Source organism: Oryzias melastigma, linkage group LG19 (genome assembly GCF_002922805.2).
Source record: "Oryzias melastigma strain HK-1 linkage group LG19, ASM292280v2, whole genome shotgun sequence".
In the NCBI taxonomy this organism is placed as follows: domain Eukaryota; kingdom Metazoa; phylum Chordata; class Actinopteri; order Beloniformes; family Adrianichthyidae; genus Oryzias; species Oryzias melastigma.
In genome coordinates, this window is record NC_050530.1 from 21,204,225 (window position 1) to 21,217,490 (window position 13,266).

The window sequence follows — 13,266 nt, forward strand, 5'->3', positions numbered from 1 at the left end:
CCACCCACTGACTTTAACAGCCTGTTTCAAAGGTTCAAAGATCCTCAGATAAAAGAAGTCCACTTCTGTGCTGTGATTTGTGTTGCAGCACACAAACGCAGATGCCCGTTTCTGATTGGAGGGAGCAGTCTGCACTTATTTACCTAAATCCAGAATGTCATGGTATCATCACTGCAAACTAAATCATAAAATACTAAAGACAGACTTCTGCTCTGTATATTTGTGACAATTCACCAGAAAAAATGTTGGTCCAGACCTCTAAAAGAATGACTTGGTGCAGCACATTTACCCCACCAACCATGTCCATGCCGTCCCGTTGGCCTTAGCCCATCAAGGACACCTATTACTATAAGATTAATAGTTCTGCTGCTGGATGCACCTCTGGGGCTAACCTGCAGAACTGCTGAGTCAAACTGTGATAAGTGCTATTGTGCAGAAATTTGGAGTTCTCCAAATAATCTATCCAACTCTGGTATTTTTTAACTAAATCTTTACCTCACCATGAAACAATCTTTTTTAATGCAGCAGTGAGTCAGAAACAAATGCAGTCAATGTGTCACCATCAGAGACTGCAAAGATGACAGTTTTGTTTATCCTGAACCCCATTTTCTAGGTAAAAAGACCACACTTCAGGTGCTACAGCTCATATGTACTAACACTATTAAAAGTATCCAACCAGACTACGACTGCTTTTCTCATGCACCCCCCTGTACTGCCCCTTTAACTTACAAAAGTCTAAGTAAAGAACTATCCCAGGATGTTGCAATGTGGCAACCTTGTGAATGGTCTGATCCGCCTCTAGCGGTCCTCCCAGAGCGCTGTCTGATGAATGGATTCAGAGCATTGCTGGAAGTTTTTTCTTTTACTTTTTAGAGCTTATTTGACCATTTAAAAAGAAAAAATGGGAAGATATTGTATTTCAAAAGATGCTCAGGCTTCTTACTGGAGATGATAATCGAATGGATGGATGGATGAATGGAGGGAGGAAAGGAAGGATGGATGGATAGATGAGGGGACGGATGGAGGGATGGATGGATGAAGGGATAAATGAACGGATGGATAAATGGATTGATGGATGGATGGATGAAGGGACGGATGGATGGATGGAAGAACAGATGGAGGGATGGATGGATGAAGGGATAAATGAACGGATGGATAAATGGATGGATGGAAGAACAGATGGATAGACTGATGGATATTCTTTATTTTTCTCTTAATCTGATCTTTCTTGTCTGTAATTCAGGTTTGGTAAATCTGTATTTTAGCCTCGCTGGAGTATTCTACATCATTTTTCTTACAGTACTATTATTATGCAGTAGATGAACTACAGTACACATCATTTCCATGTTTCGGTGCTCACAGCTGCAGGCCCTTTTAGGGGATATTAAAGCCTCCAATAAAACAGTTGATCAAACAAATGTTCCCGTGTTTATGTAGCTCATTACTGGTTTCACCTGTAAGCCAGATTTTGAGATGCTAGCTAATAAAAGCTGTTTTCAGTGTAGACATTTATTGCAATCAGCAACTGTTAATAGAAAAGGCCTTTAAAGTTGAAATGTTCCACATAAATTCAACAATACTGCAGCCTAATGGTTAGTTAGTGGAGGATTCTTCTTGTAATGAGGGGCAATTTGCTGTATTGATCTGTGTGTTCAGATAATAATGATGTTCCCTGCGTTTTCCCATTACCAGCACGCCACTGATGTTTTCTATTACTGTACCTACCTGCTCCACACGGTCAAGTTTCCTCTTTATGGCTTGTTTTTGCTCCCCCAGTTATAACCATAATTGTTTTATCACGCTTTGATCATCACTGTCTGCTAGGCGAGCTCCGGCGCACAGGGCCACCACGCCTCTCAGCTGTGTCGCTCCTCAAAGCATCTCTCAACAAATTAAAAGCTCGCCACGGCTGTTCGGACAAAATGAGGTGTGTCAGAGGGGTTACAGGAAACACAAGACTCATTTACTGTAATGAACCAGGAGCATCCAGATGATTCACGGGCCGCTGATGCAGAGCGGAGGATTTCCTCTGACCTGGAGTCCTGCTGCTGCACTGTGCAGCTTTAGGACGACTTCTGGGCAAAATGGATTTTTATTTTTAATAATAATTGTTTTTATAACCATTTTAAAAAGTAAAATTGTAGTTCTACAGAGGAATAATAATCAAAAAAGTAACATTTGGGAAATATTTTAAAAAGTTAGGCATTGTGACTAAAGGAACGGTGTGTTCCTGATAGAATAGAAATAAATGATTAAGAGGATACTCTCTGTAATAACAGTACAATCATGAAGACAACAATAGTGCAAAAGGGTTTCTGTTGGGATCAATCTACAGGTGAAAAGAACTGGATTTCTGAACACTTTTGCCTACTGCTGTGTGGCTGTGAGTGCCCCCTAGTGGCAGAGCAGGATAAATGCAGTTCTGAGAATCACACATTTAAAAAATTATATTAGAACAACCAGCTGTCTTTTCTGAAGCTTGTTCTTCACTGGAAGCTGTATGTGGAGTAGTGTTTAGCCCTCTGGCCTCACAGTAAGACAGTCCTGGTTTGTGTGTGGATGTGCATGTTTGGATGTGATTGTGTAGCCCTGTAACAGAATGGCTACCTGTTCAGGGTGTAGCTGGGTTGGTTCCAGCAGCCTCATGACCCCAAAGTACTAACCTAAAGTCATGAGCTCTGGGTCATGACCAAAAGAACCAGATCCCGACTACAAGCGGCTGAAATGAGTTTCCTCTGGAGGGTGGCTGGGCACTCCCTTGGAGATAGGGGCTAAAGCTCGTTCACCTGGAGAGAGCTCGGAGTAGAGCCGCTTCTCCTCCATATCAAGAGGAGTCAGTAGAGGTGGATCGGGCATCTGGTCCGGACGCCTCCTGGACCCCTCCCTGGAGAGGTGTTCCGGGCATGTCCCAATGGGCGGAGGCCCCGGGGAAGACCCAGGACACGCTGGAGAGACTAGGTCTCTTGGCTGGCCTGGGAACGCCTCGGGGTCCCCCCAGAGGAGCTGGAGGAAGTGACCCGGGAGAGGGAAGTCTGGGTATCTTTGCTTAGACTGCTGCCCCCACGACCCGGTCCGGGATGAGTGGAAGAAGATGGAAAAATAGAAATTCATTCTTATCTACACACCAAGATCAAAGTAAAAACTGTTGTGACCGTGACCATAACCCAGAGGGGATTAGACCATGAAAAGAATCAAAATGACCAGAAACCAAAATAAAACAATGAAACCAAAACATGGATAAAATAAAAATGAGGAAAAAGCAAAAACTCCGGATCATCATCGGGAGTTTTATCTTTATTTCTCTTGATTTATTCAAGGTTTGGGAACAGGTTTTGGGTCCCCAAGCAATCGAAGAACCAACAAAAACAACAGCCTTGATGGTGCGATCAAGACATTGAATTGTTTTTAAAGGGAACTTTAATGTCCCTCAGCCTGTTTGCTGCTTATAGTAACTTGATAAACACACTTCAGATACGAATGGATCAATGCTGTTATTTCTGCTTTTCAACCTTTTTATTTAATTTTTTCTGAACAAAGGAACAACATAGATGCTGGCTGTTGTCACACTCTCAGCAGAGATTGCAGATCTGCACAAAAACTGTTTGTTTTTCTGAAGACATTAGCATAAAAACCGTACGATCAGTCGCACAGCATCATTCAAAGCCATTAAGTGAATTAGAAAACAGCTCCGGGTGTTCCGTCGACTGCTTTACATCTGTTAATCAAAGCTCAATATCCACGCGGCGCACAGCTCTCCACTGACAGACCACATTTGTTTTTAATAAAGAAAGAAATAAAACAGGCTTTTTAAGAAACTCACACAGGAATTTGAAATCCATAAAGCACTTGGAATTATTACCCCCACATTCGCAGGAGGGGTGTGACTCCAGAGAACGGGACAGTCAACCGGGATATCAAGCCAAATTCTTGCACATTGGCTCTGGTTGATAATTGTTACACCGGAAACAAAGAGGAAGTTTGCTTAGACTTTGATTGTGTCAATACTATTAGATTGTTTTAAAACTTTTCAAATCAGAGATGAAAACATTTCCATTTGATTTAAATGTTGTGGGTCATGAAAAACCAACTTAAAATACATACAATTTGTTTGGAAAACTGCATTTCAGTTATAGCGTTCTCCGTGGCGTGCTCAGCGACCGTGAACTCCTTCACAAAGGATTATTGATCCGGGAGATGAAAGAATGGTCATTTAGAAAAAGTGCTGTTTTTCGCAGTGCATGCTTTTGCAGATGTCTTTCTGTATTTTTTTTCCTTTCTGCACGACTCATTACAATAGTTACTCCTTTCTCTGAGCCAGCCTGCAACCATTTACCCTGAAACAAAGACTGACCCAGCAGTGGGTTTGACAGAGCTCACCAGTCATGCTTTTCATTAAATGTAGCATTTAACCCTTTAACACTGGAGCTCCAGTGTTTAGGTTCTTTGATTTACTTTGACTTTTGAAGTTTGGAAATTTTGAAGGAGAAAAATGGCTCGCCGCATTTCTCCTTCAAAATCTGCTGGAATTATCATGTTAACGGTTGAAAAGTTACAAGATTAGCAAGGTTAAAGATTTTGTGTTTAAGCATCACCAGCAATGACTCAGGTGTTAAAGGGTTAAAGCACATGTGTCAAAGTTAAGGCCTTTTTGACAAAATTTTGACAAAATATATAATTTATGGAGGGTAAAATATTGAAAGTTATTTAAGGTTTGAGTTGATTTATTCTGGTATAATATTCCTGCCTTTTTATTATTCATACTTGTACTATAAAGTTACAGTTTTGAAGTTTTAAAAATTGGCATTCTGCTAGCTTTTTATGGTAATTTGGCATTTACTAAGATTTTTTTAGGCTGTTTTGGAGTTTAGCTAATATTTCAGCTCCATGCTAGCTGTTTTGACTAAATTAGGCTTTTATTTTTATGCTTTTGTAGGCTGTTTTGGAGTTAGGCTAATACTTAGACATTAGCTGTTTTGGCTAATTTAGCCTTTTTTGTTTGTTTTTTTAGGATTTTAAAGTTTAGCTATTTTTTTCAGCTACATGCTAGCTGTTTTGCCCTTTATCTATTTAAGTTTTTTAGGCCCTTTTGGCATTTAGCCTTTTTTAACGTTTTTTTAGGCTGTTTTCGAGTTAGGCGAACATTTCAGCTACATGCTAGAATTTTTTGACCAGTTTAGGCTTAGTTTTTTGTTTCTTAGGCTGTTTTGTAATTTAGCCAATATTTCAGCCACATGCTATCTATTTTAGCTAATTTAGTCTTTTTAACTTTTTAGGCTGTTTTGAAGTTAGGCTAATACTTACATGGTAGCTGTTTTGGCTAATTCAGGCTTTTTTCAGTTTTTGGGCTATTTTGAAGTTTAGCTATTTATTCAGCTACTTGCTAGTGGTTTTGGCTATTTTTTTTAAAGTCTAATTTAGCATTTAGCTAATATTTTAGCTGGCTATCAGCTTCAGCGTTTTTAGCTATCAACTTCAGCATCTTCAGCTATCAGCACTAGGATCTTCAGCGGCCAAATTCAGCTTACAGCATTCACACCAGCATTATCACAGGTAACTATATATCCAGTTTATAATTATGTTAAAAAGTTACAGTTTTAAAGTTTTAAAAACTTGTTTTAGAGTGTTCAATAAATGTTTATCCTGTTTGGCCCGCGACCTAAGGTGTGTTTTGGATTTTGGCCCCTGTGTGATAGAGTTCGACACCCCTGGGTTAAAGGATGGTTTCATCGTTTCATCGTATCAATATCTGCTCCTACATGTGCAGATATTGATCTTATTATGTAAAGAAGAAGGGGAAGCTTCATAATTTGTCGACATTAACTCAAATAAAATCAAATCAAGTCCAAAAAATAACTATCATTATGACAGACTCAATATGTTGGTGATTAATTTATTTATTTTAGCAAATCACTGATTTCAAGTTTGTAATTTTAGACTAAAAACACTTAATATACGATCAATTAGCCCTTAAAGACTCAATATCTTAATAAACTGCATGAATCTCCTTCGTTTTAAAATAATAAAACGCTAAGAAAACTTGATAACTTCAAGAAAAATACTTGACTGTGTTCCTTTTCTCAAAAATTTTATTTTACTTTATTTCAATTGAATTGTTTATGTTATCTGATTTATCCTTTCCTTTTTCATTATCAGATAAAAAGTCACTGAGATCAGAATTTTTTAAAAAATTAAGCGTTTGAGAAATGTTGACACAAATGAGATATGTCAGAATTTTTAAATTTTCTTTTCTTAATTTTTTTTTTATACTTATAGCAAATTGTGATTTTAAATGCAACAACCAGTATTAAAATCCATACCTAAAGCACGCAAGATCTTCTACTGGCTCCAAAATGCAAATTTAGTTTTTTTCTGTAAGCAGGACCATCAAAGACACAAAGGATAACAGATTTTTCTTTTTTTCATAAAAGACAAAGAAAATGTTGTGAGCTCAAAGAGCTGGTGAAAGAGCTTCTGCTTCACCACACATCTCATTTTTTCAGATCGTAGGAAGACTATCTTTGAAGGAACAATTTGTCCTTTTAACTAACACTTAATGGCCTTTCTTAATGTTTCTGGATTTCCCTGAAATGCTTCTCCCAACATCTACCGAGTTCAGCTATAATTTTGGATTGTAAGTTGAAAAAACTGTTAGGTTTGCTCTGCTTCTCTTCTTTTCATGTGAGTTTTGAGAAATCTGTCACACACAGCTAGTGAAAGTCCTGTGTGACACTCAGAGCAACACAACAGATACAACTTTCACCATAATCAGTGTATACAGAAGAGTAAGATTTAGTTCTGTTATTCTAACTTCCCAACATTTATGGATATATATAATTATTAGGGATGTAACGACTCAGTCAAGCAACGATTCGATTCAATTCACAGTTTAAAGTCACAATTCTGATTTTTTCCGATTTTTTTAAAGGTAGTTTAAGGTCAAGTATGTTTTCTTATTGTTCCTTACATCAAACTGTCTGTTTTCCTACCAACAGAAAAGATTCAGTACAAATAAACGATTATACATAATACTGAAATGATTACAAATCCTTTCATACTCGGTTCATGTTGTGCTCATGTGACGGACCGCTCCACACCCGCTCAGCTCAACCTCCTCAACCGCTGCACGACTCGGTGCAAATGACCGTTCACGAGCAGCTTTCAGAGAGAAAAAGACAGAGAGCTAAAGAGAGTTAGTAAAAAAGAGCGTGGTCACAAGGCAAACAGTCGTGAAGCTGGGTCGTCATCCATGACTGTTGTCATGATAGATTGATCAGAGTTGAAGTAAAGTTGGGGTGAAAATGTAAAGTATCAAGGTGTGCAACAAACTCTGGTCTGCTTGAATTTGCGTTAATAGTTGTGATCACAACACCGCGAAATCCTGGAGGGACTGACTTATGTGAAACTTTTAAATCAGAAGGAGCTGAGAGAATTTCCAGGAGGGGAGCGCAAATGAAGAGCATCCAGCCAGTCCCCAACGCGCACACACTCACAGTGAGCCTGCATGAAGAAATGTCATCAGCTCAGCATTTCTAATTTTAGGAAACAGGCCGCGACAAACCGATTTTTTCATTTTCTGCAACGATGAACATGTTAACGACTTTAAATCGTTTTTTACAGATTTATGAAGAATTGTTACATCCTTATTACAGGGTTCCAGCGGGGTCTTAAAAAAGTCTTAAAAGGTTTTGAAGTTTGATATTTGAGTCTTAAATATTGTGCTGCTTGAAACTTTTCCGTTTCACATTTCATGTCAAAAATGTAAACATTTTCAACAATGATTATTTATTATTTATATTATTTTGATTAAATGATGTAAGTAAACATTGGGAAAACCCGTTGCTATGCACCAAAACACTAAATGCCCACTGGTGGTTTAAAAAAAGAAGTAAAAGAAGAGCTCTAAAACATGGCACAGACCACAAACATCATAAGAAGCCATGGTTTTGATCAGGAATTGGGAATAAATTAATAAAATGGTAAATAGACAGTGAAATTGGTCTTAATTTTTGAGATGTATGGCCTTACAAAGGTTCTAAACAGTCTTTTTTTGTAGGAACCCTTTGTTAACTATAGAAAAATAAAACAGGGTTTTAGATAATCTGGAATTAAATACATAATTGTTTTAAATAAATCCAGAAAGAAAATTCTAAATGGATTGAACATTTGTTTAACAGTTTCAAATATTAATAGCATATTAGAGTTGTATTTTTCTGAAGAAATTATTTTTGGTCTTACATAAAAACTAAAAGTAAGAGCAAATGCTAGGAAAGATGAATTTTTTGGACATTCATGCGGGCCTCTTTCCACCTCTCTCTCCTCACCTGGGAGCTTCAAAGAAATCATTTTTCATTTCTAGTCGACCCAAAAAAATCCAGCCTTCCTGCTCTCCCCCTGCTCCTGGTACTTATCTGCCGTTTGCGTCATTCCTCTTTTTCTCCTTTAAAATCATTTATTTTTTCGCAGCATTAATAAAATATTTACCAAATGCGGGTTCTTATTTCTCTAAAGCTGTAAAAGAGGAAGGGAGTTTTGAGAGCTGGCTGGTAATGAAGAAGACGGGGAGAAGAACAAAAGAGGAAAAAGACGAAGACGAGGGAGTTGGACGACCGGCTCAAGATGCTGCTTGAATTTCAATGCCTCACCTTGAAGCAGTCGATGACTAAAAAAATAACATGTAGTGATAAAAATCTCTTTTCTGATCATGTTTTTGCTCTTTCTTTACCGGCTCTCCAGCTTCCGCCTCATAGGACTGTTTGAAGCTCTCTGTGAAGCGGAAGCAGTGATGGGACAAAAGACAAACTCTTTTTCCTTTTGCTGAAGGATGTGGTCTTTGACAGAAGTCACACGACTTACAGAAATCAGTTGGACGATGAATTTGTGTCTTTGGTACAATTACAAAACTTACATTTAAATTTCAGCATCATGAAAACTGAAAAGTGATGCAACTCCTGTGAAAGTGGAAAATGAAAATGGAAAAAGATTGATTATTGGCTCATCAGAGTCAGACTTCCATTAACTTTCAATCTATTTTCAAATCGTTCCCAGTAATTTTTCAGTAGGATTCAAGCTGTTTATAGCCAAAAACGTTGAAGAAACGTAGTTTTCTAGTTTCTGCAGAGCGGAAGTTCGTTAGAAATTCACCTCTGATTTGTGGGCGGGGTCACTGACAGAATAAGACCGCCCCCACTTCACTTTTTTACGTTTCTGTAAACCAGTTTTATAACATTTAGCTTTTAAAAATGTATGCTAAATGTTTTATTTATATAGCAATGTTAACTTATTTTACTTTTTCTTTTCAAAATAAAATACTTCTTGTGTTAAACAAGAAAAGATCATGTGATAGAAATATCTGCTTTAGGTTATTCTAATTATTCTTCCAAGAAACTTTTTGCCATAACTTCTGACATGTTCAAATTTAAACATAGGTGACGAAACTTTATATTGTTTAGTCAAGATATTTTTCTCCAAAGCCAAAGAGCCACAGAGCCGTTGGTCTAAGGCCGGGGTTTGCAACCTGAGGCTCCGGAGCCACTTTCTTTTACCCCTATATTTCGGCTCTTTGGCTTTAAGAAAAGTGCTAACAACTTTTATAAACATTAAATTAGTTAGTTGAGTTTAGGACATTCTAATATGCTGCACCCTAGCATCTAGTTGACTTGGTTTTCTTGAATTTTTTATTTAAAATCTGCTGCAGCAGGAGGAGGTATTTTATTATGAAAGGAACTTGTATTTGCTGCTGTCAAAAGTAAAAACGTTAAAGTTGTTGTTTATAAAAAATATTAGTCTTTTTTTCATTCAGTTATTGTAAATATTTAAAAGCAATATTTCTAAAGGAATAGCTAAATGGCCACCTAGAAGAATAAAGTGTATTTTCTAACAGGTGAAGTGGGATTTGGTGACTCTCGCTGTGTTCTGGTCTGTAAGAGGCTGGACCCAATGGCTCTTTTGGTGTTAAAGGTTGCAGACCCCTGGTCTAAGGAGAAGAGAAACTTCACAAAAACAAAAACATTTTCACTTTAATTCAAGTGGAAAAACAACAGTTCACAACATTGATTTCCTTATTTTTAGTTTGTTGTTGCTCTCATGACTCAATATTTTACCTTAAACTCGACAGCCTTTTCAAAAGTTGAATATGTCGCACATGTCTGATCAGGTCCGTTTGATCTGCATTTCTTCAGGTGGGAGGGACGATGTACAACACCGGCCGTCACGTCTCCCTGCGACTGGACAAGGAGCATCTGGTTAACATATCTGGAGGCCCGATGACATACAGCCACCGCCTGGAGGAGATCCGGCTACACTTTGGCAGCGAGGACAGCCAGGGATCTGAACACCTGCTGAATGGGCAAGCCTTCTCCGGAGAGGTGAGTCTGAGGCTTTTTCACATTTCCCATGAGCACCACAGTTCAGGCGTCTGGTCTTGATGTTCTGCAGACCAATGGGCAACAAAATGTTTGTCTCAGTTTTAGAGGATTAATGTGCTTTTTGTGTGAGCTGGTTTTGAAAGCTAGTGTCAAGACAGTCCGAGACTTTTTTTCTGGATCTCTGCATTGCAACAACTTCAAAGATTTTTTTTTCCTTTTTGCAATTTTAGTCCATACTTGTACACAAATCAGGTCAGGTGGTTTTATGATGTTCATACCCTAATTTTGCATGATTTGAAAAGCTAAATTTCATACAATAAACCTTCTCAAACGTTAAATGTTTATAGGATGTTTGCAGCATTGGAAATACTCTTCACATTGATCAAGAGTCAAAGGATGAATCCGGATTCTTGCCCTGCTGCTAAGGCCAATTCTCACCGAACCCAGCAGTTCTGAAAAGCTGTTGTGGCTTTTCTGGCTTTTTAATGAATCCACCCTTTAATAGTTCAGGTAACTGCAGCCGATTTTTCATCAAAACTGGATAAGAAATGTTTCTTGACTCTTTAGAATGAACACACAGGGACAGGAAAAAGAGTGTCTTGGTGATCCCTTAAGAACAGACAGGAAAAGAATCAGCTCTTTTAAAGCAGAAAAATATAACAGGACCTCGCCTATGCACTCGGAACATACAAACGATGTTCTACAAAAAGAACGCGTCCCAAGAACCCCTCTGAACAGGCAAAGAGAAGAGGATCACAGCAACGCTCAGAAGAAGCTGTTAAAAAGACAAACTTTCTGGTGACCGCTTTGAAAAGGGGAGTAAGAGATACAGAACCAGAACTGTTTGGGAGTCTAACTAGGACAGAGAAAACACAACATTAACAAATAAAGTAAAGAATACTAGATAATAACGTTTAAATGTCTGTTTTGATGAATAAAAGTCCCCGAATAGCAACCCACCCCCAAATAAAGTCAAAATGTATTACACATAACTATCCAATGTTTTTTATCCTTTCTTTATATGTAACTTTTCCTAAAGTATCTGATAAACCTGATGACTATTTATTGTTCTTGTTCATGGTAACTTAATTTTCCATACAAGATATTACAAAATCAAATAAGCCATCAATAAAATGATTCAGAGAGAAGAACATGATCTTATTTTTGCTCCAACTTCAACACAACAGATAGACAATTCTTTAAAAAAATTATACTGCCGTCGCAAACTGAAACAATTCACAGTTTCTAAATACTGCTAAGGATCTAATGTTTTATCCTTACATTTTTTTTTATTATTTAACAGTATTTATGCATTATTTAAATGTTAAGTAAGTTTCACAACGTAACGCCATAAACTGATAAATGTGTCTGTCTCAGAGTTGTATGTGCATCACTGATTTTGAAATTACATTTTCTCTTATCTACAGGTTGAATTTGAAGGACGAACTGTGTTTCTTTTTGTTTTAATGAGGTAGTATCTGCATTATTTTTGGGATAATGTCTTTGACTTACACGTCGCCCTGTGGGCAAGAAACCCAAACACAGCATCAAGGAACTTTGAGGAGTAAAACAATTAGCACCCCCCCCATTTAAAGACTGGCGAGTCACTCGCCTTCCTGCACTACACTGTTTGTACAAAGAGCCAATTTGTGTGGCAACACAATAATTGTGGTCTTGACAGGCACGTTTATTATAATTAATGATAATCATTAATCCTCCCTTACAGTATTTCATGGAAGCTGACATTCAAGTCAAAATAAAACAAGTGTTTATTGCATCTTTGGAGGATGGAATAGAGCTGAAACCCGAACTTTACGTGCCCACCCCTTCACCCCCACTCACACGCACACACACACACACACCTGGAATAATGCAGAGAGACAATGTACCAACAAACAGTTCATCTTTCATTATTTTAATGTGTATTTTCTTTTGGTGCCGCTTTAGTTTTCAGGCCGAACTCTAACCATCACGACTGACTGTCTAACCCTGACATTAATTGAATTTAACCCAAAAGATAACTCCGCTTTTAGATTCCTTAGTTACTATAAGTGTTAGTGATAGCTTATGTGTCTTGACTTATATTGCTTCTGTACAGCTTAAACCTAACCTAATCATTACCAAACATTGACTGTCTATGACTCGTGTCAAAGTCAAGGCCCGGGGGCCGGATCCGGCCCTCCGGGTAATTATATCCAGCCCTCCAGATCATTTGACAGGTTTCGTGGATGCTCCAGTCTCTGACCCTTCGTTCAAGTGGTAGGGGTGGGCGATGTTGAGCATTAGGGTATCGATCCGATAGCGGTCAGTGTTGCTAATATCGATACCAATGTTGATGCTTTTCGTAAATACGGCGTATGTGACATAAACCTCAAAATCTCAACTGTTATAAATTGCGTTGAATGTTTTGTTTTTTGGAAGTTTCCCTTTTTTAAGTACTTGATAAAAATACAAACAGAGTCAGGACAATATTTTCAGTTAAAAAAAACAGTCAAAAAGAAACAAGTAACTATGCTACAAAAATAAATTTTAATGACTGACGATAAAAAAAAAAAAAATGCTAGAAATATACATCATTTGTAACTTGTTAGCCTTTAAATAGAAAAAAATAGAAACAGGTGAGAAAACAACTGCTGAGATCCTCACAGGACTGGAGAGTGGTGAGGCAGCGACTCAGCTGGGTCCTCTTTGCAGATACAGAAAAGTTGTAAACAGGAGCGGAAATATTGATATCTCAGGGCCAGTATCGACCTGATACCATCTTGAGATCAATACCATCAATATTTTTGGATCAATCCACCCAGCACTATCGAGTGGTAGGGTTGTAGACTTCCATAAGCTCACTCGTGATTGGTGAGATTGGGGCCAATCGATGACTCGGACCAATCACTTCTTACTGATG

General features: G+C 38.0%; 1 protein-coding gene across 1 annotated transcript in view; it reads left to right on the forward strand.

Annotated features, from left to right (window-relative positions):
- Positions 1–13,266, forward strand: part of ca10a (carbonic anhydrase Xa) — a 333,973-nt gene that overhangs the window by 274,347 nt on the left and 46,360 nt on the right. The window contains exon 4 of the mRNA XM_024298159.2: positions 10,179–10,364. Within this exon, the coding sequence (XP_024153927.1) occupies positions 10,179–10,364 (186 nt within the window). The remainder of the gene's footprint in view (positions 1–10,178; positions 10,365–13,266) is intronic.